General features: G+C 38.5%; 1 protein-coding gene across 5 annotated transcripts in view; it reads left to right on the forward strand.

The window, feature by feature from the left end:
* CEP85L (centrosomal protein 85 like) overlaps positions 1 to 22,613 on the forward strand; it is a 129,915-nt gene that overhangs the window by 35,607 nt on the left and 71,695 nt on the right. For all 5 annotated transcript variants that reach the window (XM_015858641.2, XM_015858642.2, XM_015858643.2 and 2 more), the window contains exon 2: positions 7,077 to 7,238. In XM_015858641.2, coding sequence (XP_015714127.1) covers positions 7,077 to 7,238 — 162 coding nt within the window. The remainder of the gene's footprint in view (positions 1 to 7,076; positions 7,239 to 22,613) is intronic.

The following is a 22,613-nucleotide window of genomic DNA, read 5'->3' on the forward strand; positions in this document are numbered from 1 at the left end:
AACATGGATGATAAAGGGATTTATGTAAAGGATTTAGCATTTCACCAATAGTATGCAGCCTTCTAACACTCTAGCAACTGACTGGGTGTCCTGAGGGTATGCTGTTCTATGTCTATATATACTTTATGCATAACCATGTATTATTTTCCTAGATGTTCTCCTCTTCATACTGTGATAAACTTAGCAAGTTTGAAAGGTAGGCTTTTCATCTGCATTCTCCACATGAAAGTGAATGGAAGCTAAGAACGTCATTTTGTGTTTGTGTGGGGTGAATAGTGCATTTAGTCCGAAGACAAAGAGGCAGGCCAGCATAGCAGGCATGAGGTAATACATGTGGTCGGTGTGCCAAACTTGAAATAAGAAACATCTGCAGCTTGTGGAAGTTCTGCTTTATGCAAATGCTCACTCTCTGTGGAAGAGGAAAGCTCACAGGAGAGCTATCAACAGTTGGATGCAATGTCTGGTCTTACCCAGTCAGTGATGAAGTGGAAGCAAACTTCTTATTCTCCCAGCAACTGTGGGAATTTCACTATTGGGGTGATGCTAAATAAATGCAGATAGATGCCATCCATATAAAAACTGGAAAGGATGTTATGAATTGAGTCCTGGTACTGTGTACTTTCTGGACTAGAAATCAGTCTGAGTGTTATGTGCTGTGCCAGTGTAAGGATTTTGCTACCTTTTTAGCTAGTGGAGTGCTATGTTGAGCACAGTTTTTTGCTAGCTGAGCAGATTTTGTCTTGCATGGTGAAGCTTGCAGAAATTTACGCTTATCTTGCTCTAGTTCAGAATAAGCCTTAATGCACAGTTTGGCAGTAGATTGGTTGGTCAGGCACTTTCATCTAGTGATGAGCTAGTTACTGTTGGGCATTTAAGTGTACCTGTTTGTTCCCACTCCTTGCTTAGCACTGCATCTGGTTGACCCCTTTCTGAGGCAGCTTTGGAGATCAAATTAGAAGAGAACTTTGTAAGTGGAGACTGTTTTCTTCCTGAAGCACTTTCTGCTGTATATGCAGTGATAGGGCTTTTGCTATGGAGCAACAGCAAATCTGTGGATGGGAAGAGTGACCAGCCTGTGCATAGCAGCTAACCAATAGATCCGATTAGTGCTAATGTCAGACAGCATTCTCAGCTCAACCCATTTTTGCCAGTGAAATAAGCTTGCCAGCTGGTGGTCTCAGTACATAGAGAGGGAGATGGGCACCTCATGCTTTCTGTTTTGTGTGGCTTGATGACAAGTGAGATACCTGGTTATGTCCTTAACTACAGTACCAAGGTTCTGAAAAGCTCCTCTGTCAAATTGCCATGTTTTTTTTTTCCTAAGTTCACATTCTTTCTTCTAAATTGTGTACTTCCCAGCATGAGAGACCTTGTCACATGCTGACTTGGTATTGTACAGTGCCATGCACATTTATGAAGTCATAAAAATGTGTAGCTTATTAAAGCTTAGAGATACTGTTTTACAGAGAAGTCAGTTTTCGTAGCTGTGATCTATGAAGATAAATTGTACATTTACCTATTTCTATTAAACAAACAAACAGACAAAAACTTAATCTTTACTAAGGAATTCCAGAGGCAAAATAAATCAGGTGTGTTGTCACAGTCAGCTTAAAATGCATCTCTTTTAGGAAATTATATTGTGAATACATGCTCATTAAAAGTATGACTCTAGTCAAGTTCCAGTTGATACTGCCAATCAAGTGTGTGTTTACTTTGAGGACTGTACTTTGAGGATTTTCTTCTTTAGGGTTTTTCTCCCTTACTTTTCTCAGCTGCTATTTTATAACATTTTTATTCCTCCCCCAGCAAGTGAATTATTTTATGGACAGACCTTTATTTACTGGGTAGTATACTATCAGACTATGCCAGTACCAGTAGAAATGCTGTGAAAAGCTCTCTCTGTCAGTATTCTTCTACTTAAAATTATTCCTGTCTTTTGTTCTTGCTTCCCTTTATACATGTACTTTATTTTTTTCCCATTTCTTGATGTTCATGGATATTCTATTCACTTTTGAACTGAAAAAACAGGAGAATGCAGCTAAATAGGTTCTGTCAAGAAACACCAATAAGGGATGTGAGTCCTCAGGATGAATCATATTTCTGCTGTCTGACACTGTAAAGTGTTTTGGAGAAACTGAGTTTCAGTAATTGAGTCTGTCAGTTCATCCTGCGTCGCTCTGCTTGTTCATGCACTGAGATGAAGCTGCATCACCTGCCGACTTGGAGCTGTGTTGGTGGGAGGGTTGGTGCTGGGACCTGCTGGTGCTTTGGTTCATGCCAATGAGCAGAGCTGTAGAGCTGTGAGCTTCCACCACCTCCAGGGCATGGCGAAGAGCATCTTCACACAGTCGTTTGGCTGTTTTCCTGAAAATATTAGGAACTCAATTTTTTCCAGACCACTGCTCATCTTAAACACAGGATTTTAGAAGAGGTTGCGTTGTAGACCTGGAACTTGTTTTGGACACTTGTTATTAATAAAAGGCACAGCTCATTTTGCAGAAGGATCATGGAGGTGAAGTGTGTGCCAGGTTTTGTATTATTATTTTAAAGAATCCTTACCTTTTATTCCTATAGAACAGAGAACAGTTCCCCAGGACTGAATGTTTGCCTGTCTGTGAAAGAGCTTCAGGCAGGTTCTGCTATGATCATGGTCTGAATTTTTGCTGTATAGCCAGGTCACCTCCATGCTGACCAGAATAAGCATTGAGCTGTCAAGTTTTGATAGCACTGTAGTAGAACCACCCTTTCAGAATCCTTTAGTTGTGTGCACTTGCACCGGCTGTCACTGGTATTTCACTGCTGGTCACAATCTGTGTCAGAAACATGGTGTGGAGTGGAAAAATTGGCATCCTTCTGTTGCAGAATCCAGTTAAGTCTTTTGGTGCTATGTTTTGATCAGCATCTAGGTAGATGTCATAGCTGCCACTTCAAATAATTTTAGTACTTTCGGGCATGCTGGAGGTATTTTAGCAACAAAATATAGTGATGCTGTTGTGTGTGGTGATCATTTGGGATCTGTGCATGTCAGAGTGGTAATGATCCAGAATTAACTTGCTGCTTTCCTGCCAACACTTCTGTAATACACAGAAAAAGGTGCATGTTTTTGTGGAGTGAAATTTGAAACACTGTTGTCCTTTAATAAGCAATTCACTTTCTGCACTTCCTTTATTTTGTTGTTTACTGATCTGCTTTAAACGCTTTGGCTGGAGAGACAGCACGGTAAAGTTAGCTGGCCAAATTCAAGGATGCAGTCAATTGCTTGTATAACCAAATCTCTTTCATATTTGTTTGGGATGCTGGCTGTAGTCTGTCATGTTATTTGACACCATGGCCAGGTAGGATGCCACTTTTTACTTTTCCTTCTACTAAATTCTGTGGAAGGTAGTTCTTCCTGTAGTGGTAAGCCACGATCACAGTCAAATGGTAACTTACAGTCCGGTGGCACATATAAGAAATTTTGGCTTGCTTCTCTTACCCCACTGTGTATTTTGGGCAGATGGATGCTAGCTGGTGGTTGGCAGGCTGGTGAACAGCAGCAGGGTGAAGCAGGTGTGTAGATGAGCAGCAAGGGAAGTCCTGTGTATCTTTCCCCTTTTATGCTTGGTTTATTTAGTGTCATCTGTTTGCTGCGTGGAAGATCATATTTTCACTGTGAGCTGCTGAAAAAGAGATGGGAAGCATATCAAAGTACAGATGATCGGTGGTTCTTTACTATTTGGCTCTGAAAGTCTGTGCCAAATGTGAAACTAGTAAATTGGTTTTTAAATGCTGATTTGGACCGATGGAGGTGTCTATAAGGGTTTATTTTTTGGGTTATTTTTCTTCTGTGAAGCTTGCCTAATTTTCCTCCCTCAGTGATGGAGGGCTGGTCTGTTGTCTGGCACTTTTGTACCAGGCAAAGTCCTTAGCTTACTTGTTAAACTTTCTATTTGAGTGTTTTTCTCAATGAATATATTTCTACTATCTTGCTGCTTTATGTATTTGCCATTTCTGGGACTAGGTTCAATCAGTTTTGAAAGACTTTCTCATATGGACTGTTACATGTAACCAGCCAGACCCAATGGGACAGGTAGAGTGAGTGCCACAGCCAGGAGACCTGTGGCCCTGGTCACAGTGCTGAGATATGAGTGCTTCCCTGGAGAGCCAGCTGTGGTCTGGTAGCCAGAGCTAACGAACCTGTACTGTGCTCATGCTGGTCTGTGTGAAGGTATGTACATGGACCAGCACTGAGCTCTCCAGGGCTGCTGGCTCAAGAGTCAGTCTTTACAACCTAACTTTGAAATGCTCTCCAGCTCCTGGGGGCAGACGTGCCCCAAAAGTGGTGTGTTCCTTCTTTGCTGTTCTTTCCCACTGGACCATGCTGCAGCACCTGAAGCTTGATGTGGCCATTATCTTTGTCCCTGTAGGTGTAGAATTGAGAAGATATCCCAAAACACCATTGGATGCTTTCTATTTCCTCGACTTAGAGTAACTATAGAGATTGTGCTGGGGGTGACCATCTACACACTACTGTGTTAGCACTGTTTGTAGGGTCTAGCTGTGCTATGCTGTTCCACCTTCTGGGATATGTTGCAACATAAGAGATCTGATGTGCTAGAGATGCTCATGGGGTGTTAGGAAAATCTTCTTTGCACTGAAGATGTTTAAAGACTGAACCAGGTTGTCTGGAAAGGTTATGGCATGTGTCCCTGGAGATTTTCGAGGCTCAACTGGATATGGCCTGGAGCAGTCTGATCTAATTATAATTAGCTTTGCTTTGAGCAGCTGGCTGGACTGGATGACCTCTGAATGTCCTTTCTCACCTATGTTACTCTCCTTTGCTATTTTATGCCTAAGTTTTTCTTAGTGTTGCAAATAGTTTTATTACTCTGTCCCTTTTGAGAAGATGCATATAGGTGGCTATGTGTCCGGATACTGAACATCTCTCTGACTGATAAGTCAAAAGAGATTTGCGCTTAATGCATTGATTTAATGTGTTGTGGTAGTAACATTTGCTGCAGTTCTGTTAACACTTGTTTAATGCCACAAAAGCTAAAAGCCTCCTAAGAGGTGTATTGTGGAGAAAAACACAATAAAGGGTAAATTAATCTGAATTTCTCTTCTATAAATCTATTTTAAATGTCTCCTACATCAGAACTGCCTCAGACATAATTAGCTTAGGCTCTCATAAGTCAACTCAGTTCTTGCTGGAATAGTTAGATGCAGCTTGAGAGGTGTAATGTGGAACTGTTAAGGAGAGCAAAGCTATTTAGAGAGAGGGGAAAAAAAAATTGCTGCTCCCAAAGCAGACAGTGTGTTTAATGAAAGAAGTGCTGGGTGATGGAAGAGGAAGAAATGTCCTGATTTCCCACCAGCTGTATGTGAAACTGCCATGTGGCAATATGTTTGATGGTGATACGGAGAGGTTAGTAGACAAGTGGTACTGGAGTGGTGCCCTGTTGGGATCTTGGAGCCCGGCAACTGGCCAGCTGTGGGCACTCGGGCCTCTTTCCCTGGTTTTAGGTTTTGCTGCTTGGTCCTCGAGCTTGAAGGGTAATCGAAGGGATAATGAAGAGTTAAGAGACTCTTGGGAGAAAAGGCAAACAGTTTGAGGAAGTGAAGGAAATGTACTTCACAAGGCTATGCATTGCACAAGGCTTGGGTAAAAAGGAACAGTTAGTGAGATACAGAAGAGGCAAGAACATGCCTTAATGGAAAGGAGAGGAACCTCTCAATACTCTTAAGTAGAGATTGAAGTTGAGACAAGTGGGCAGAGATATCAAAAACCCCTAGGAACTACTTACAGAAGGCACGTTTAGATGTCACGTTACATGTAATTGCAGCATACAGTAAGGAAGTGCATACTGTATTCCTCGTTTTACAAGTGGTTTTGTGAGCAACTACAGTTGCTCTGGCTGGTAAGTTTAATGATTTCAGTGCTACATGGGGAGTATGTGCATTTTTATGCTTCTGCGGATAAATGTGTTTGGTGATGGTTAACATATATGTTTTTACATCGTTTTCTGAACGACTTGATTTATTGTGAAACAAGTACAGCTGGAATTAAGAGTGAGCTGCAGAAGTCATTGTGGACACAAATTGCTCTTATGGCTTTGGATGCTGATGAAAATGTTTAAATGACCTAAGAATGCTCATGTGTAGCCAGAGACACTATATGTGAGCTGACAGTTCTTTTGAGTCATTTCCTGCTGAAAGTGTTATGCAAAGCTTGCTGCTAGAGGGGGTGTATGTGAGCAGTTATATAGAACATCAAACCAGAGCTATGCTTATCCCCAGAGTTCTTTATGCGCCTCTGATGATGTAGAGTGCAAATATGACAATCAGTGTGCTGCCTGTAAGCCGTGCTTAGGTTTAGATTATGGTTATTAGAAACTGTGATCGTCCTTTGGGGTTGTGCTTTGGGTTTTACTTTCTATTTCAGATCAGCTATAAAATAGGACATGTTCTGAACAGTTCTTTCAGCAGAGAAACTATTTGCTGCTTTGAATTGTGCTTTCAAATGTAACCTTTCAAACATTTATGTATTTATTTATTTATTTTAAAGCAAAATATAGCAAAACCTGGATGAGTAGGATTCTCACAAAGCCTGTGTGCCTGCTTAATAGTCTGTCTTGTGATATAGCACAAAAAGATAACAGATGACTTTAGGTACCAGTGCTTGCTTTATTTTATAACCTCAAGTCATGTCAGGTTTATGCAGTTGGGAATGACTGTTTCAACTGCAAAAGCTTCAGCAGGTTTCTTTGTAGTTAAATGCTTGCAGTGCAAAAATCCTGCTGAATGTTGAGAATCAATTATAGGATAGGAAGTGCATGATAAGTATCTTGATGAAGTTACCACAAGAACAGTTTAAGGACTATGTTTTTAAGTAGTAAAAATGTATTTATTGGAGCTTCTTGGAAAGATTCCACGTAACAAAAGGCCTGTAATTTCAGAAAAAAGCAAACATTAACATTCATTCTATTTCAAACCTAATCTGTAAAAGATAGGGTCTCAGTTTTCACCTTGACTGGTATTTTGTTGTTGAATTTTGTACTGTATCTGTAATGACAGACTTCTGGCTTCCTTCTTTATAGGCTCAGATTATTCCTCTGTGGGATGGTTACCTGGTACTGAATCCCTGTGGCAGTCCGCAACCGCTGCGTCAAGCAATCAAAGCAATCCTGTCAGAAGACACAGTATAGCTTCTGACAGCGGGGACACTGGGATTGGTACCTCCTGTTCTGATAGTGTGGAAGGTGAGTGTACGCTGTAAACTTTGGATGTTTCTGAGAGAGAAACGATCCAAATGGTTTTAAAGGTATGTTTCTGAAGATCATGTGCAGTTCTAAAGTATACTGACTGGACCAAGTCTTTGTTTTGGTGAGGCTTAATTAATTTACTTCTGCATGAGTTGTGCACATTAACTTGCATTTCTGCAACAAAGCTGGTAATTGTTTCATCTTTTGGTAGCCGCAGTTAGAAGAGGTGCCAGACTTAATCAGGGAAATAATATCTTGTGCTATGGTGCTTGGTAAACAGCTGGTAAAAAGCAGAAAGAAATTTAGGAGTTGCTGAAAGGACACTGATTTCTCATGTTTTTGTGTGCCAACAGTGAAATGTTACTCACTGGGACTTTGGGGAAAACAGAGTTAATGTTCACCGATTTCTTACTTCTCTTGGGAAATAGATTTGCATTTTACTGTGTGGCATTTGAGACCTAATCATAGGATCACACCCTCCTGAAATTTCCTTTTCTGATTGAGGTACATTTAGAAGGTCAATTAATCAAAGGTCTTTTGTGGGCATATCAACTGTATCTAAAGACAGTCAGAACTCAATTTGCATTAAATCTAGATTCCTCTAAGTTACTTTTGTTAAGGAGGGTTTCAGCCTCTAAGATAGCAGCATCTCCGTAATATTACAGCCCTGTCTATGGCATGTGGAAGTGGAAGGAGGAGAGAATACAGTGAGAGGAGCATGAGATTGCCTTCTTGCAAAGCCTGGTATCCCAGGAAGATTTTCAAGAGTAAAAGAAATGAAAATAAACCTGTAGTATAATTTTCTCCAGTGCTTTTCTGTGTGGAGGAGTGGACAGCTGAAATGAGGTAGTGCAGGGAGAATCAGTAGAAATGAAGAAAGAGATGCTGTACTATATGAGCTGCAGGATAATACACAGGAGGGCTGAGTGTTCCTGAGGGAGAGGCTCGGCTTCTGCCATGTCTGTCAGTCTTAGCAGAAGAAGGTGTTGTCTGCTGCCCTTCTTCCTGTTAGTTGCCCTAACTTCTGTCAGTTAGAAGGGAACTCTGTAGGAGACTCCTTACAACTTTCTTTCCATGTACTTTGTTTTTAAACCCTTACTGGGTTTGGCAAAATGCATCTATTTAAATATGCAAGTTCTTTGGTATAAAATAGAAATATTAAGTGTTTATTAACATAGAAGTCTTACTGCCTTTTTAATTATTATTATTGGAATTGTAGGAGGATAAAGCTCTCATGTTTACTGCATATGTATCTGCAAGCTGACTTGCTCGTGTGTTATAGAACAGTATTTTAAATTGCAATATCTGAATTGTAACTTTTTTTTGCTTTTTTATTTTTCCTGTCTCTTCTCTTGAGGGCTTTACCATTTGAAGGGAGGGAGTAAGAAGAGGAAATGAAACAGCACCTCTTCATCAGATAGTTCTCCTGGCTAAGGAGACCAAAATAGCTGTTCTTTGATGGGGGTGGGAGGAGGGGGTGAAGCTGATGCAGCCACAAGTTTGAAAGTCATTTGTTGCTATCTAACGACTCTGAACATTTCTGTGCTTTTTGTAGAGTATTATTGCAAGCTGCATTAGGAGTTTCTCAGATAGAAAGTGAAGAGGGAGAAATGGCAACAGCTGGTTTATGAAGTTTGTGCATCTGGTGGTACTTACACCTAACGGTCTTTTATTTTTTTTCCTGTATCTTTAGCATTATGTTTCCTGCCACCTTGTTTAAGAAACTTTTAGCAGAAAAGAAAATGTTGAAGGAGAAAAGAAGGAAATGTAAAGTGATAGATAGCGGAAGGAGTGTATGACAGAATTGGATGCTAAATGTATGTACATTTTTAGTGGGAGGTGCAGTTGCCTGAGATACCTAGCTGTCTACATCTCCAGCTGCTCCCTCCCCACACCCACTAAAAGAAAAGAATATTGTGATCTGCAGGTCTGCTGGGCCAGAGTGGTAATTGCAGGCTTGATGCTGGCCATCTGCTCTCAATGTGCTGCTTTGGACATCCCTTGGGGATTTTGCAGGGGGGAATTTTTCTCACAAGTCAGCAGATCATTAGAATTTTTAACAATGCTTAGAGAGTGAAATGTGGCCTTGCTGTTTCCCTTCTACTATGTCTACTAAAAATCAAAAACTTAATTTCAGAGTTAATATTAACATCTTCAATTATGGAAATCTCAGGTGAATTAATTTGTGTTGATTTGTAGGGACTTGTAAATATATCATTACAGGGAATGGAGCTCAAATGCATTTTAAATCTGTTTTTAGTATGTTTTTTGTTTTGTAAATAGTGGTTGATGTGGTAAGGTTTTTTTTGTTTCTTTGTTCATGTTTTTGTTTATTTCCTGCCCCTAAGTGCTAGGTGGGTACAGTCGAACTTTTGAATGAAGGAAAAAAGCCCCACAAATGTGTGTAGCAGGAGGAAAAGATTTTTATTTTGGATCTTTCAAAGTTCTTCTATTTTTAAACTTTTCTCTACTAGTGAACAAGGTGTATTATTACTGTTTTCATCTCATCCTGTACTTATCCTAACTGTGTAGTTTACTCTTGGGCACTGAATGCTATTAATGTTCTGAAAAGTCTCATTGTTAAGAAGGAGAGTGGAAGGAAGTGAAGTGTGGAGCCCTGGGTTGAATTCAGAGGATCAGAGTTATAATAATTTCACTAGGCAGTTAATGTTCTGCTAGTTAAATTAATATATTTATTTTTTAGTCCTGTTAGAAGTGGTGATGTAAGATGGATGTCTAATTCTGTCTCTATCTCTTTTCATTTAGAAATATGAGTAAGCATGGTCTGTTCATAACCTAAAGCAATCTGCATAGGGCTTTGTATGTTGTCAGTTCATTTTAATAGGCAGGACTTCTTTGGAATACTTAAAAACAAGTTCCTATTCTATCATTTAATATTATGAGGCCCAGAAGAGTCTCTGGTCTTTATTGAACACGTTACCTTGCTAACTGATTTTAAAAAATCTAATTACTTCAATTTAATTTTAGTGCTTCTTTGTATGCCAGGGAGGCATGGTACAGGCAGCTCTAAAGTTGTTTAATTTTCCTACATCAAATCTTCTTCCAGTAGGACCTTAGCATGGTATGATGCACTCCTTTTTCATTTTTCTTTTAGCTGTGGAGTGCATTTGGGGAGGAAGAGCTGACAAATGTAAATGTGAAGGGCTGAATAGACTTTCAGGAGGTAAAATCTCATTATGAGTAACTTAAAGGAGTTTTTGTTTTGTTTCATTTAGCACTCTGCTAAAGATAATGGGACTAAGAATGCATTTATCTCAAATATTAGCACACACACTCTGTTTTTATGTCAGTCAGGAAGGTGCGGTAGCACAAGGATCCTGAGAGCTGGCACATATACTTTGTGTTCATTGTCTGTTCTGCTCAGTGATTTTTTGGGAGATGATGGATTTTCAGAGGAAATCATTGGCCTTCTCCAAGTGGAGGTCAGTCTTTTTAGCATTTGGATCCTGGCAGATAGGGTTATAAGTTTGGTGAAATGTTCAGTTATTTGGTGAGAGGAGAATAATGAAGTTGGTGCCATTCTTCCTTCATTTCCTTCTTCCACACTGGCCAAGTTTCACATTCTGAAGAAGCATTCCACCCTCTTGTGTGTCAGCCTTATTGTGTTACTTGGGTATTTTCCATCCTAACAAGCAGAAGTGTGTACTTCACTGAAGCTTGCATTAAACTCTGTTCTTTGTCAAAGGGGTACTGTTGTTCCTTACTGCAATGAAAGCATATTTTTGAGTGGAATATAAGTATTGAGTGCTCAGAGGTTGGCTGTTCATTTTCTGGTTGGTTTTTTTTGTTGTTGTTTTATTTTGGTAGGATTCAAACAAAATGGAAACACGGGTTCTTTGAGAAGTCTAGTAACATTTCTAAAAGTGGATTTAAGAAAAAGTATGCTATTAAGTTACCACTTAAGTGACTGAGAAATTGGCTCAAATTACTGTAGAGTATCTGATGACTGAACAACTCAAATTATGGGTAGTTTTCACTCAGTTTTCTTGAGATATGCATCACATTTCCCTATCTTTCCGTATTACCTACCAGGTATACAGAAGTCCTTGAGCAACAGAAATCCCACAGATAAGTTTGCCTTTTCCCAAGGAAAGTGTAACCCATGCTGTCTTTCCCTGCTGGTTCTTTATGCACACTGCTGGTACCTTATCCCCTTCCACAGTATGGAGGGACTTTGGGCAGGACCAGCTCTGTAAGCAGATCCTCTAGGGGTTTATTGATGGAGTGGCTTCTGCTATATTTACATCTCAGCACCTGAAGGTCCCTGCAGCTGTCACTCAAGTTTCAACAGTCTGTTATATCGTTTAATCTTCTCAGAGACTCTTCGTGATACACTTTTATACTCTTTCCTGCCTTCTCTCTTCCCCTAAGGTATTTTTTTACTTGTCCTGTGAAGAAAATACATCAATTATTTAATATGCATTCTTATTTACAGTGCAGCTTCTGCTACTAAAAAGGTAAAACTAGGTAAGCATTAGAAAGAGCAAAGCTTCTAAGTAGAATGTTGTGTGAAACTCTGTTTTGTAGAGTTGTGAATAGAAAAATATCAGGCAAGGTGACATCTAGGGGAGTTGTCTTTATATGTCCTGTATTTTAGAGTGTGGTGGATGTCTGGCATTCTGATAGGAAAACAAGGAGCATCATACAATAATTCTTCTATTTAGGTTAGTGCCATGGGACCTTAGCACACCAGACTTGCATCTTTGCTAAGAGGTCTTATGGAGGATTTCACATTTTCATTGCTACTGTCAAGTTAGAGAAAGCTCCTGGCCTGCATTCATCAGCTTGGTAACTTGGTGTCTCCTGAAGCAAGCAGGAATTACATTAGAGATCAGTCTCAGAGAACAGCGTGAGAGGAACCTTTTGAGCCATAAACACTAGAAACTTATTCAGATACTATTCAATATTTAATGTGTGTATTCAAGCAGCATTTCCAGCCGTGTCTGGAATAAAAATCACATGACCCCATTGTAATCTTTTCCACTGTAGGCAGTATAGTGCTCTTGGTGGGTTACCTCTACTTGTTTGGGGTGTAGGCAGTGAGTGGTTCAGAAATGTTTGCTGAGCAAAAGAAAATGTTCTGGTGCTGCCCGTACTTGTGGGTCAGGGCATGGCAGAGAAGGCTGCTTGTATCCTCTGCAGAAAGGTTTGTAAATCCCTGCTGGTTTTGTTGTGTTATTTTCAACAGATTTATACCACTGCCCATATCTGGAGGGCTTTTTCTATTCTTCAGTTTTTATTTAATAAAAACTAAATTTCTACCTTAATACAAGTAATATATATTTTTTTTTCTAGCTATATATATTTTGAGTATGGGATCTAGTATATTTAGCATCACCCTTTATTTTAGCTGTGATTTCAGTACTGACAATAAAGAATTTTGTAAAATGCTTTGAAGTAGAGTGCAAAAGCTCCCTGTTTTTCAGTACCGCTCTTGTGTTTCTGTGGTAAATCAGATGGACTTCTTACATCAATTTTGCCTTTATAAAAACAGCAGCAAGAAAAGTCTGTCCAGAGACCACTCTTAGATGAAGCATATTTACTCCTTTCATCTCACTTCCTTCTTCACTAACTTCCTTCAGGTTAAGGGAAGTGAGAGAGTGAGGGAGAGTGGAACTGTAGCTGCTTTGTTTTTAAAGCAGTTAAAGCTGTCACTTTGTTGTTTTTTAACTGTCTTTTTACTCAGTCAAACTTAGACAGGAAAATTGGTGGACTCCCCCACTGGAAACATGATTTAAAAAGAAAAAATAAACAATTTATTCTCTCTTCCTGTTAAAGAGCTGGGGAGGAAGTCTTTGTGTATCAGCCGTGGTTGAGGAAGTCTGCATTTTAGTAGTGTACTCAGCTACACAGAGGTCACTCCTTAGCTACTGGAAGGAGGCAACCCTTCATTCTGGAAAATTTTTATATACTTGACTGATGTGAATCTGTGAAAACTCTGAACTGAGATTATGGCAGAATTCACCCATTAAAAGTATTATGGAGTATTATAGATTATGGAGTATGGATTATGGAGTATTATATGGAGCTATCAGCTGTCTCGCAGTTAACTGCAGATTTTTCTTGCTTCCTTACTAGCTCTCTTTTGGGTTTTGTTGTTGTCCCTATATGGTTTTCTTAAGATCCCGGAATTGATGTTCATGTTCTCCTACTGTTATCCTGCGGTCTCATGGTGCTTACAGAGGTTGCTTTCAGTGTCTGTCGTTGGTACCTGAAATCTGCAACCTGCAGTGCTGCAGTGTAGTTTTATTAAAGTTTTAGAGGAATATAGGATTTGTGTTGTGCCTTAGGTCCATTTACTTGTCTTTTAATAGCTGATTTAACCGAGTTTAATATATATATACTTGATATATTGATATATATACTTGATATATATATATGCAAATACAAAAGTAGCGTATCCTGAACTGATGTTAAACAAAACCACAGTAACTAGGTGTTAAAGGATCATTAATGTTGGTTCATAGTAAGAGTAAACAGGCTTTCAGTTGGTTCTTAGGTAGAAGCATGAGTAAATTTAACTCCTTTGTTGGGTGTCTGTTGTTGATTTACCATTCTTTGTTTTAGCCAGTAGTGAGGTTTTAGAGATGAGGTGCAAGAGGAATGTTCTTAAATCCAAATAGATTTTGAGTGAAGAGGAATATGTGTGAAATACGTCAGGGGAATGGAGGTGAGAATATTTCCCAAGTAGGTGTTCCTACATCTGAATTTTAGCTTTATAGCTATGCTGTAGATCTATAAACATTTTTTATGTAGTCTGAAGAATAGTCCTTGTTATACGATATGCAGAGATGAACTTTTCTGCCATATGAACTATATTAATCAAATTCATTAGGGTGTGCCAGGCAGCTCTAAGTGACCTGGTCTGAGGTTTGGCAGTTGTTTTCTGAGTTCAGAGCTGCTCAGAATTCAGTACTGGGCTAAAATGAACTTGTTGCTTAGGATTGTTTTTTTGTGTGGCTCTGTTGCTAAGATAGAGACAGTATTGGTTGTGTTAGTACTGCTAGGGGAAAAAAAAAAAAAAAAAAAAAAAAAAGAAAGAAAGAAAAAGAAACAACAACAAAAACTGGAGACTCTCTGTTTCCTCTTGGCTGCAGAATGGCCATTGAGGTGCAGTAATAAATAGCCTTTTCATTTCAGGGTAAGATTTGGAGCCCTTGTTTGTTTCTCCCTGTTCTGCTTGAAAGGAGCTCTTCTCTTTACTTTCTCTGTAACTTCATGATAGAAGAGCTAATGGATGATGCTACAGATTACAGATAGGATATCTGAATTTGTTGGGATTTTAAGCCAGTTGTTAAGACAACTATAGGATGTGTCTCAATGCAGAAACTGCCTTTTTCTTTTTTGGCTTGTCTTGATGGAACTACATGATCCTTGAGGTCCCTTCCAACCCAGGTAATTCTGTGATTCTGTGTGTGATTCTGTGACTTGGCTTTTTCAGTGCTACTGTAGAAAACAATGCTCAACTTCAAGAAAGTGGATTTTAAATGTATATTTTTATTTGTGTAGTAAGCCTTGTGTGCTGCTATTTAAACTTTTTTTTTCATTTTACTTAAAATTTGGTTTAAAGTTAGATCTCTTGACTAGATAGAGATCTTTGGCTTGCTTTTTTTATAAAGGAAATTCCCTTAAAATCCTCCTGTGGATGGAGGAATATTGGCTGTGGTGAGGGAATGCTTGTATCTTGGGCATGTTGTTTTTAGTTGCTATTTCTTTTTCTCTTTCCTGGGAAATCCCTTTCCCATCCCTCCCTAACTTACAATAAGTCTTTTACCAACTGACCGTGTGGAGACTTTGTGGAGGTATGCTTATTTGTTTTAAAGATCCTCTATTGGTAGTAAAGTAAAATTACTAACTTAAGAGAACAAAGACTGGTTCTAAAAGCATGTGGTTATTGTCATGTGTAGGTAAGTGAATGTGATGTCTTCTGTAAGAAGTGTTTTCTGAATTGTACTTGAAGAGGATGCTGAGTCATTTTTGTAGGTTTGATGGAAATGGAGTCTTAGCGATGGTGACCTCTCTGTAAGTTTGCAGGCTATATAAGAAAACATGTTCTGCTGGTGGTACTGCTTATAATCATAGAACGGCCTGGGTTGAAAAGTACCGTAATGATCACCTAGACTTTTATATTCCCATGGGAATAGTGTACCCTTCATTTACTTTAGAAGTTGAAAAACATTATTTAGCTATTTTCTTAAACAGGTGGTTGTTATTCCTGCTGCCTGGGGTGTAAGTGTAGGACTTGATAAAGCGTCTGACAAATATGATTGAGTTCCATGCTTCAGGTTTAGAGAACTGAGAGATTTAGAGAATTACGGATTTACTTATTTTTTTCCTCTGAAACTGACTGAATTTCAGGCTGGTTACGTTGCTTTGTTTCTCTTCTGTATTCACTTGTATAGATATTAAAGTAGGCAAGGAGAGTTTGTGTGCCCGTATGTGTATAACAAAGATATTGTACTTGTTTTTTCATAGGATGTCAGACATCACAAATTTCTTTAGCCTATGATAAATGAAATCATCAATTAAAATCCTTAAAGTAAAATGCAGTACGGAAGCACAGTATTAAAGCAGATTTTTTTTTATTAATTAGCTGTTCTTGCATTCAATACTTACAATTTTATTATCAATACAGATCTGGTGTTTCCAGTACTCTTAATATTTCAGTATTATTATTGGGCCTAATCTGTCTAGAATTGCTAGCCCAAGACTTGAAAAAGAATTGAGCTGTGGTTTATTTTCTTGTTTATTTATTTATTTATTTTTAACAAGTATTTTATGGAATGTGAAGCATGCTAGTTTTGATTTCTCTAAAATCATTTGTGTCGACCTCTTTAAAGCTAAAGTGCATTAATAGCCTTCCACCACTTGAGTGATGATGGGAAGTGCTGTATAGCTTCTAAAATTGCTACCCTTCACGGAGTTTCGGATTTCATCGTGCTAGCTTGGATGCGGGCTAAATGCCATTACAATTTGCTATGTTAGGGATTTGCTGGTACTATTAAGTAACACTGGAAAACATACATACTGCATTGCGCAAAATGGCTCCCTTGTGTTTCTCTGGAGTGAAAGAAGACTTTAAAAACTAACATTATTAGACAGAATTACATATATATTTTGAACAGTTGTTAGAAGTAGATGATTCAGAATCTGTGAGCTAGTGGTTATGGAGCTGACTCTGAAATAGAGAGCAGATAGCTGTTTTATACCACACTAATTTTTATGATGTACTTTACTCCCTGCGTTTGTTTATCATATTTAAAAAAGCAAATCTGAAATCGAGTCTAGTTTAAGAGTTTTTATTTTCATTTTTGGGCCATGCTATGATCATAATACCAAAACTAAGTTGTTTCCTAGTAGGTTGGAGAGCGGAGGAGAATCAGTCTTACATTGTTTTGTGTGGGTCAAAGCACTACTAATGTGCTTGGATACCATAGTGATGATTACTATAAATACCCTAATGTATGAGCCAACAACTGGAAATAAACTTATAAACACTAAATTCTTTCCATTATCAAAGGCAGCAATTGAAACATTCTCTAGTCTCCACCTCTGTCTCTGAACTCACAGCTGTGCGCGCTGGAAAACAAAATGGATGGGCAAACACTGTCTTCTAATTTTCATGGTTCACAGAGAGAAGTTATCATCAAATTGCTTAAAGAAAAGCTTAGTTTTGGTTGCTGTTGTTAGTTGGTAAACAGTGAACCAACCCCTCATATTTTAATACTGCATTTCAAAGTATTGAAGAATTCGAAGAATTTAGTACTCGAAAGACAGTAAGTCTTATAGCAGCACTTTAAGTTTGCAGTTCTTGTGTTTAAATTGAAGAGTATCCTTAGTAATGCTGGTGATGTACTTTAGGGAGGGGTTTTGGTGTTGAACCAGTGTCTCATTTAGGTGGTAGGGAATCCATCCAGGTAGACATTACAGTACCAATCTGATTTAATTTAGTTTATTTTTGTTCTTTAGAATGGGGTGAACTCCAGAACATTTCTGAGGATGAAAGAGAATTATCTTCTCTCTGTTTTGAGTACTTTAGTGTTTTTTCGTCTTGGCTGACTGTGGAAATGATGGTTACACTTCTGTTTTATGCAGGGGATCAGGTGTTGTAATGTGAGACTGTTCGTCATTTGCAGTGTGTGCTGAGTTTTATACCAGGGAATATGAATTTGATGGATGAAATGGTGCCTGACATATACATAAGATGTCGGAGGAGCATTTTTCAGGGTAAAAAACATTCTTTTAAGGCTTTTGTCATAGTTTATGACATACATTTTCTTGCCCTTGTTGTGTAGTTGGGTTTGTTGCTTTTATTTAATTAGTGTGGTAATGCATTAAATTTTAGAAAATGTGTCAGAGCACTTAACTCTTCTCTTTGGCAAAGGTGGTGGGGGAAAGCAATTAAAATGTTTGGTTTTGTTTAAGTGAATCACCAGTGCAAGAATGGAGAAGGAATAAAATGCTTTTAATTTATATATATGTGTGTGTTTGTGTGATATATATTTGTGTGTGTGTGTGAGTATTAGAATTGCAAAACTTAATATTTTGTCCAGGAAAGCCAAGATAAAGGACTATACTGGGCATTACACAATCCTTTCCTAATTTGGTATCTGTTTATTGAGGCATGCTTTGTAGTTGAAATCAGATCTTTCAGATGGTCTTTTTGGAAGGATACAAATGGCTTACAGTTTTCAGAATGTTTCCAAAAAAATTGACTTATGGGTTCAGAGGGACAGTGTGTAAACATGATTATGTAACCATCTTTGCTTTGCGTGCAGTCTTTACTAGCAGGTGAAAGTGCTGATAACCATTAAGATATATGTGTATATATTCCTATACCCTGGAAAGATTCAGGGAAGTAGTATTCAGATGTCAGTGTTTTTTTTTTTCTCTCAAATTGTATTTTGTAGCTTCTTTGGTGGACGTAAAAGCAAGTATATTCCCTTTCTGGGCTGAGGCTTGTTTTTTACAGTGCATAAATTCTCCTAAGAGTGTAATATTTAGTTCTAAATATAGTCTCTGATTTAATACAGCTAATTTTAACTGTAAATTATTCACATTGGCTCAAAATATCAACTGTCCTCTAAGGAAAGCAAAGCCAAGTCCTCAGAGTGTATGTGGAGAAGATGGAGGGGTTGGAGGAAGGTTGTTTGGGCGTCACAGAAATGTGAATCCCTGTTTTCTGTTTCATGCTGCACAGAAATAAAGCATTAGAAATTGAACAGTATTCAGGTGTTGTCAGTCTCAGAATCAGACACAGGTATGTCAGAAAAATGAAAGTATTTGAAGTTAGAGTCAAACTGGTGAAAGACAGAAAAGTACAAGAAAACAGATTTTTCCACATCTATTTATTATGTTGTAGTCAGTGTTATAGGGTGGATTTTTGTGACTTTTTTGTATCTTTGGCTTGCCATTGTCGCTTTCTGAAAAAACTCTATTAGTAGTGAGAGAATCAAATTCTCCTGGTAATACTAAATTGCAGTTCTTTATGTGGGAAATGGAGACAGTAATACTTCTTAAACCACAGAAAATACCTTTAGATTATAGAGTAATGCTCAAATGTAACTTAAGGTTACTCCTGTGTGACCTGAACTGGGTTCCAGATGGTGACCTAGTGGTGACATGGTCTGATTTATTGTGGAAGAGCTCAAGGTTCTCAGTAGCCCAGTTCTAACTGAATACGAGTTATAGTAACACATTATTTTGTTACTGTGTGGGGACCAGCATCTGAAAAGGAGAAATTGTCCCAGCAAGTTTTGTTCTTCTTGAGGAAGAAGTTGAATCTTGGGATTAACAAGGATGACTTGTGTCCCTTGGAAATGCTTGGTGCAAGTATACCCAAACTGTATGAAGTAAATGGCATATAGTGTGTTCACCACTTCTGACTGGCATGGAGCAGGGGCAGGTTGTCTGCATTCAGCTGCCTGGCCTGATATGTGCTTGTGGCAGGCAGGGAGGGAGGGACATGGTGTGCTGAGGCACCTGGCCACAGAGTGCTGCAAAGGCTGCAGGCTGTGTGCAGGGCCTTATTTTCCTGCCTTGGGGGGCCTGCAGCCTCACTGCTGCAGACACAAGTCAGCAGAGGAAGTGACAGTGCATACAAGGTTGAGTCTGAAGATGAAGGTCTGTCTCCTGCATGACTGTATAAAGCTGAAAGCTGCTACTCCTGTTGGAAGGAGCTGTTCTTGGTGGCTCTAATCACGACAAGGGGTCAATTTCTTAGGGGTGAGCAAATGGGGCACAGACTGATTTGGATGTAATATTTTTAGGCTAAAGACTGGACTTTAAATAAAAAAGTAGAAGAAAACAAAATATCCTGTGGCAGAAGTTTCCACTTATTCTTTCATTTCTTCAAAATGAAGTTGCTTGATTACGTGACTGCTGTTCTGGAATATTGTTTTATCCTCTTATCTGCGGGGGGGAAAAATAGAACCTGTTAATCTAGAAATCGTTCTACTTAGTTACGTAACTGATGCTTAAAAATAGCTTTGGATTGCTGGAAAAGAAAGATTAGACATTATGAAGTAGGATTTTCCTCTCTGTTCAATTTCTTTTCCTTTATGTGGAGCATCTACAGTTTAGACATAATCTTAACAATTTTGTGGTTGCCAGTTGCTTGTTATGGGTACTCCCCACGGCATTATTCTGTAGCCCGGCTCTGAACTGTACATGTGCTGCAGCAAAATAGCATGAAAGCTGAATGGCAAAAATTGGTTGGCAGAGAGGTCTTTTCATGGTGGGGCAGGTGCTGCTGGGAAGGCAGATTTTTCGAAGGGTTCAGAGCATTCCTTTTTATGTTGTGTTCTTAGCAATCGTGGTTATATTGGACTGGGAGCGTATAAGTGTATACTGGATGTATAAGTGTATGTAAGTATAATGTATGTATGTAAGTGTATAAGTTTATACTGGAAGTGTATAAATAAGGTGACAAAACATATAAATAAAGTTCATACTGTCTTTGGAGAAAAGTGGTTCTTTAAAGACCCAGTTCTATTCAAACATGCTCAGCTTTGCAATTTAAAAATGTTTTATCTAGGTTAGGCTAACCTTTGTAGATGAATCTAGCAGACAAATCTGATTTGGTAGCCCAGTTTTCATTTTGGATTGCTATTGTGACTTTGGCAGTTATTTATGCCTCATTTCCAGTGCCTGAAATGGGCTTACCTTCTGTTTTCTTTACCATCTTTAATAAGATGGTCTGCGTGTTTCAACAAAAACAAAACGAAAATCCCCACCAACTATATAGCATCATATTAGCCTATTTTTTTTTTCCACAGGCTTTCAGTGGAACTATATTTCCACATCCCTAACAATGACAGCTAGAATAACTGAGTACAGTAAGGAAAATAGTCTTGCAGTAATTGACTGCTGTAATTATTTATCTCTGCAGAGTAATCTAACATGCTTTACTTGCAGCTTCATGGACAACGTGATGCTTTGTTAAAGCTGTCCTTGCTGCTGATACCTTCCTTTGTTTTAGAGCGGCAGCATCCCACTTCTGTTTCCCTCCTTTTCATTCACATGTTAAATTGTTTTCCATATGTGAGCTTTATGTGAGTGAGATTTATTTTTTTTGTCTCAGATCTGACTTAAGAAGATGAACGTTTCTTTGAAGATGTCTTTTTCCTGGAGTCCTAGACTCTGCAGCTGATTATTAATAGCCTAGATATTGCTAGGCAAATTGTTACTTGACAGAAATGTTAGTAGACAGAACTATTTTATATTGAGTCCTAAAATATCTTTTGTGCTATGATCCCTTTAGTAGCCTGGGTGTGCTTGGTACATATGGGATGTGTTGAGGGCTTGAGGGTTTTCTTCTGATAACTCTTTTCCCTGCCTGCATACACCTCAATGTTTGTTAAAACCTAAGTTTTGCTACAGTAGATCTTAAGTGCTTTACTGGGTGAATCATAGACTTGTATCTATTGGCCTTTTTTTACTGTTGTTGTGAGGTCTGTATTTGTTTTCCCCTGTAATTTCTTTCTGTTGCACTGGCTTGATACATTCTCTCTGAAGTCTGCTGCTAGTAAGAAAACACCAGAGATTTTTGTTAGGCTTTATTTGTGGAAGTTTGTGTTACTTGAGATGTGATGGTTCTTACTGCCAAGCAGCTAGTTTAAAGGAGCAGTAATGAGGATGGGGAATTATTTTATTCTGTTTCAAGGGTGTGTGTGTGTGTGTTTTGTTTTCAGTGAGGTAGTTTGGATGACAGATTGTTTAACCAAGTGGCTTTTAACTTAATTGGGAACTTGAACCTCAAATCTTACTGTAATGTAATGTAAGAGCGAGCCTTTCTATAAGGCATTTCTTTCCTCAGTGGTTTTGGTTTTTAAACCAATTATGTATTTGCTTGTTGTTCTTGTTTTTTGTTTGAAGATGACATTATCTCCATCTTGTGCTTAATTTTGTTGCTGTTTCTGGTTTGATTACACATGCAAGTCTGTGGGAAGCTACACCATCTCCTTTGTTTTCTAACTCAAGTGATTAAATTAGGAATTTTGGCTCTTGAAATGGTGGCTATAAATGTAGAGACTGATTAGTGTTACTCAAATAAGATCATAAGAATGTTGTCTTTCTGTGTGGCCCATTATGCCATTTAATTGCTTGTCCTTGTTGCTGGAACCTAACAGCTTTGCTAATGAGATTTTGGTCAAAGCTTCATCTCAGGTGTGGTGAAAACGTGGTGTACACAGAGGACTTGTGAAGTTTGGGCCTTTTTACAGATAAATCAAAGTTGAAGAAGATCCGCTTTGCCCTATTTGTCAAAGACTGAAATTTAGAAAGTATTTCAGTACCCTAATTACTGTAAGTGATTGCACTCTTAAAATAGAAAGTCAAGTAGCTTTTACAGAGCTGGTTCCTTGTTAGTAATGTGGCCTGGGGAAAGGTAGGGAAATATGAATGAGAGTAGGCAGCTTCTTCTGTGATGTGCTGACAGCAGGACTATCCTATGTATGAAAGTAGGAAAAGGTGAATAAAAGATTTTCACTGAGTAAATAACTTTATTCTGCTCGACGACGAGGCTTTTCACACCTGCTTTTGCTCTGCAGACATAAATGTGACACAGGCAACTTGGCTCTTTGACAGTAAGCATTTTAGTATTTAACATACTAGTATTGTAAATCAGTATTACTTGAATACTAGTTAACGCAATTATATATTAAATAATATTTCACCTGCAGCAATTTATTTTTTTCTTGCTGGATTTCTTTTTTTCATGTTCATGCCCAGCACTTCCTGTTCCTAAATATGATTTGCTTATGTATGAGGACTTCAGGCCCACTCTCTCGCTCAGAACTTATTAAATGCCTGAACAGTTCTCTCTGGTCTGCAGGGCTTCCATTTCTGACA

This window comes from Coturnix japonica, chromosome 3 (genome assembly GCF_001577835.2).
Source record: "Coturnix japonica isolate 7356 chromosome 3, Coturnix japonica 2.1, whole genome shotgun sequence".
NCBI classification, from domain to species: domain Eukaryota; kingdom Metazoa; phylum Chordata; class Aves; order Galliformes; family Phasianidae; genus Coturnix; species Coturnix japonica.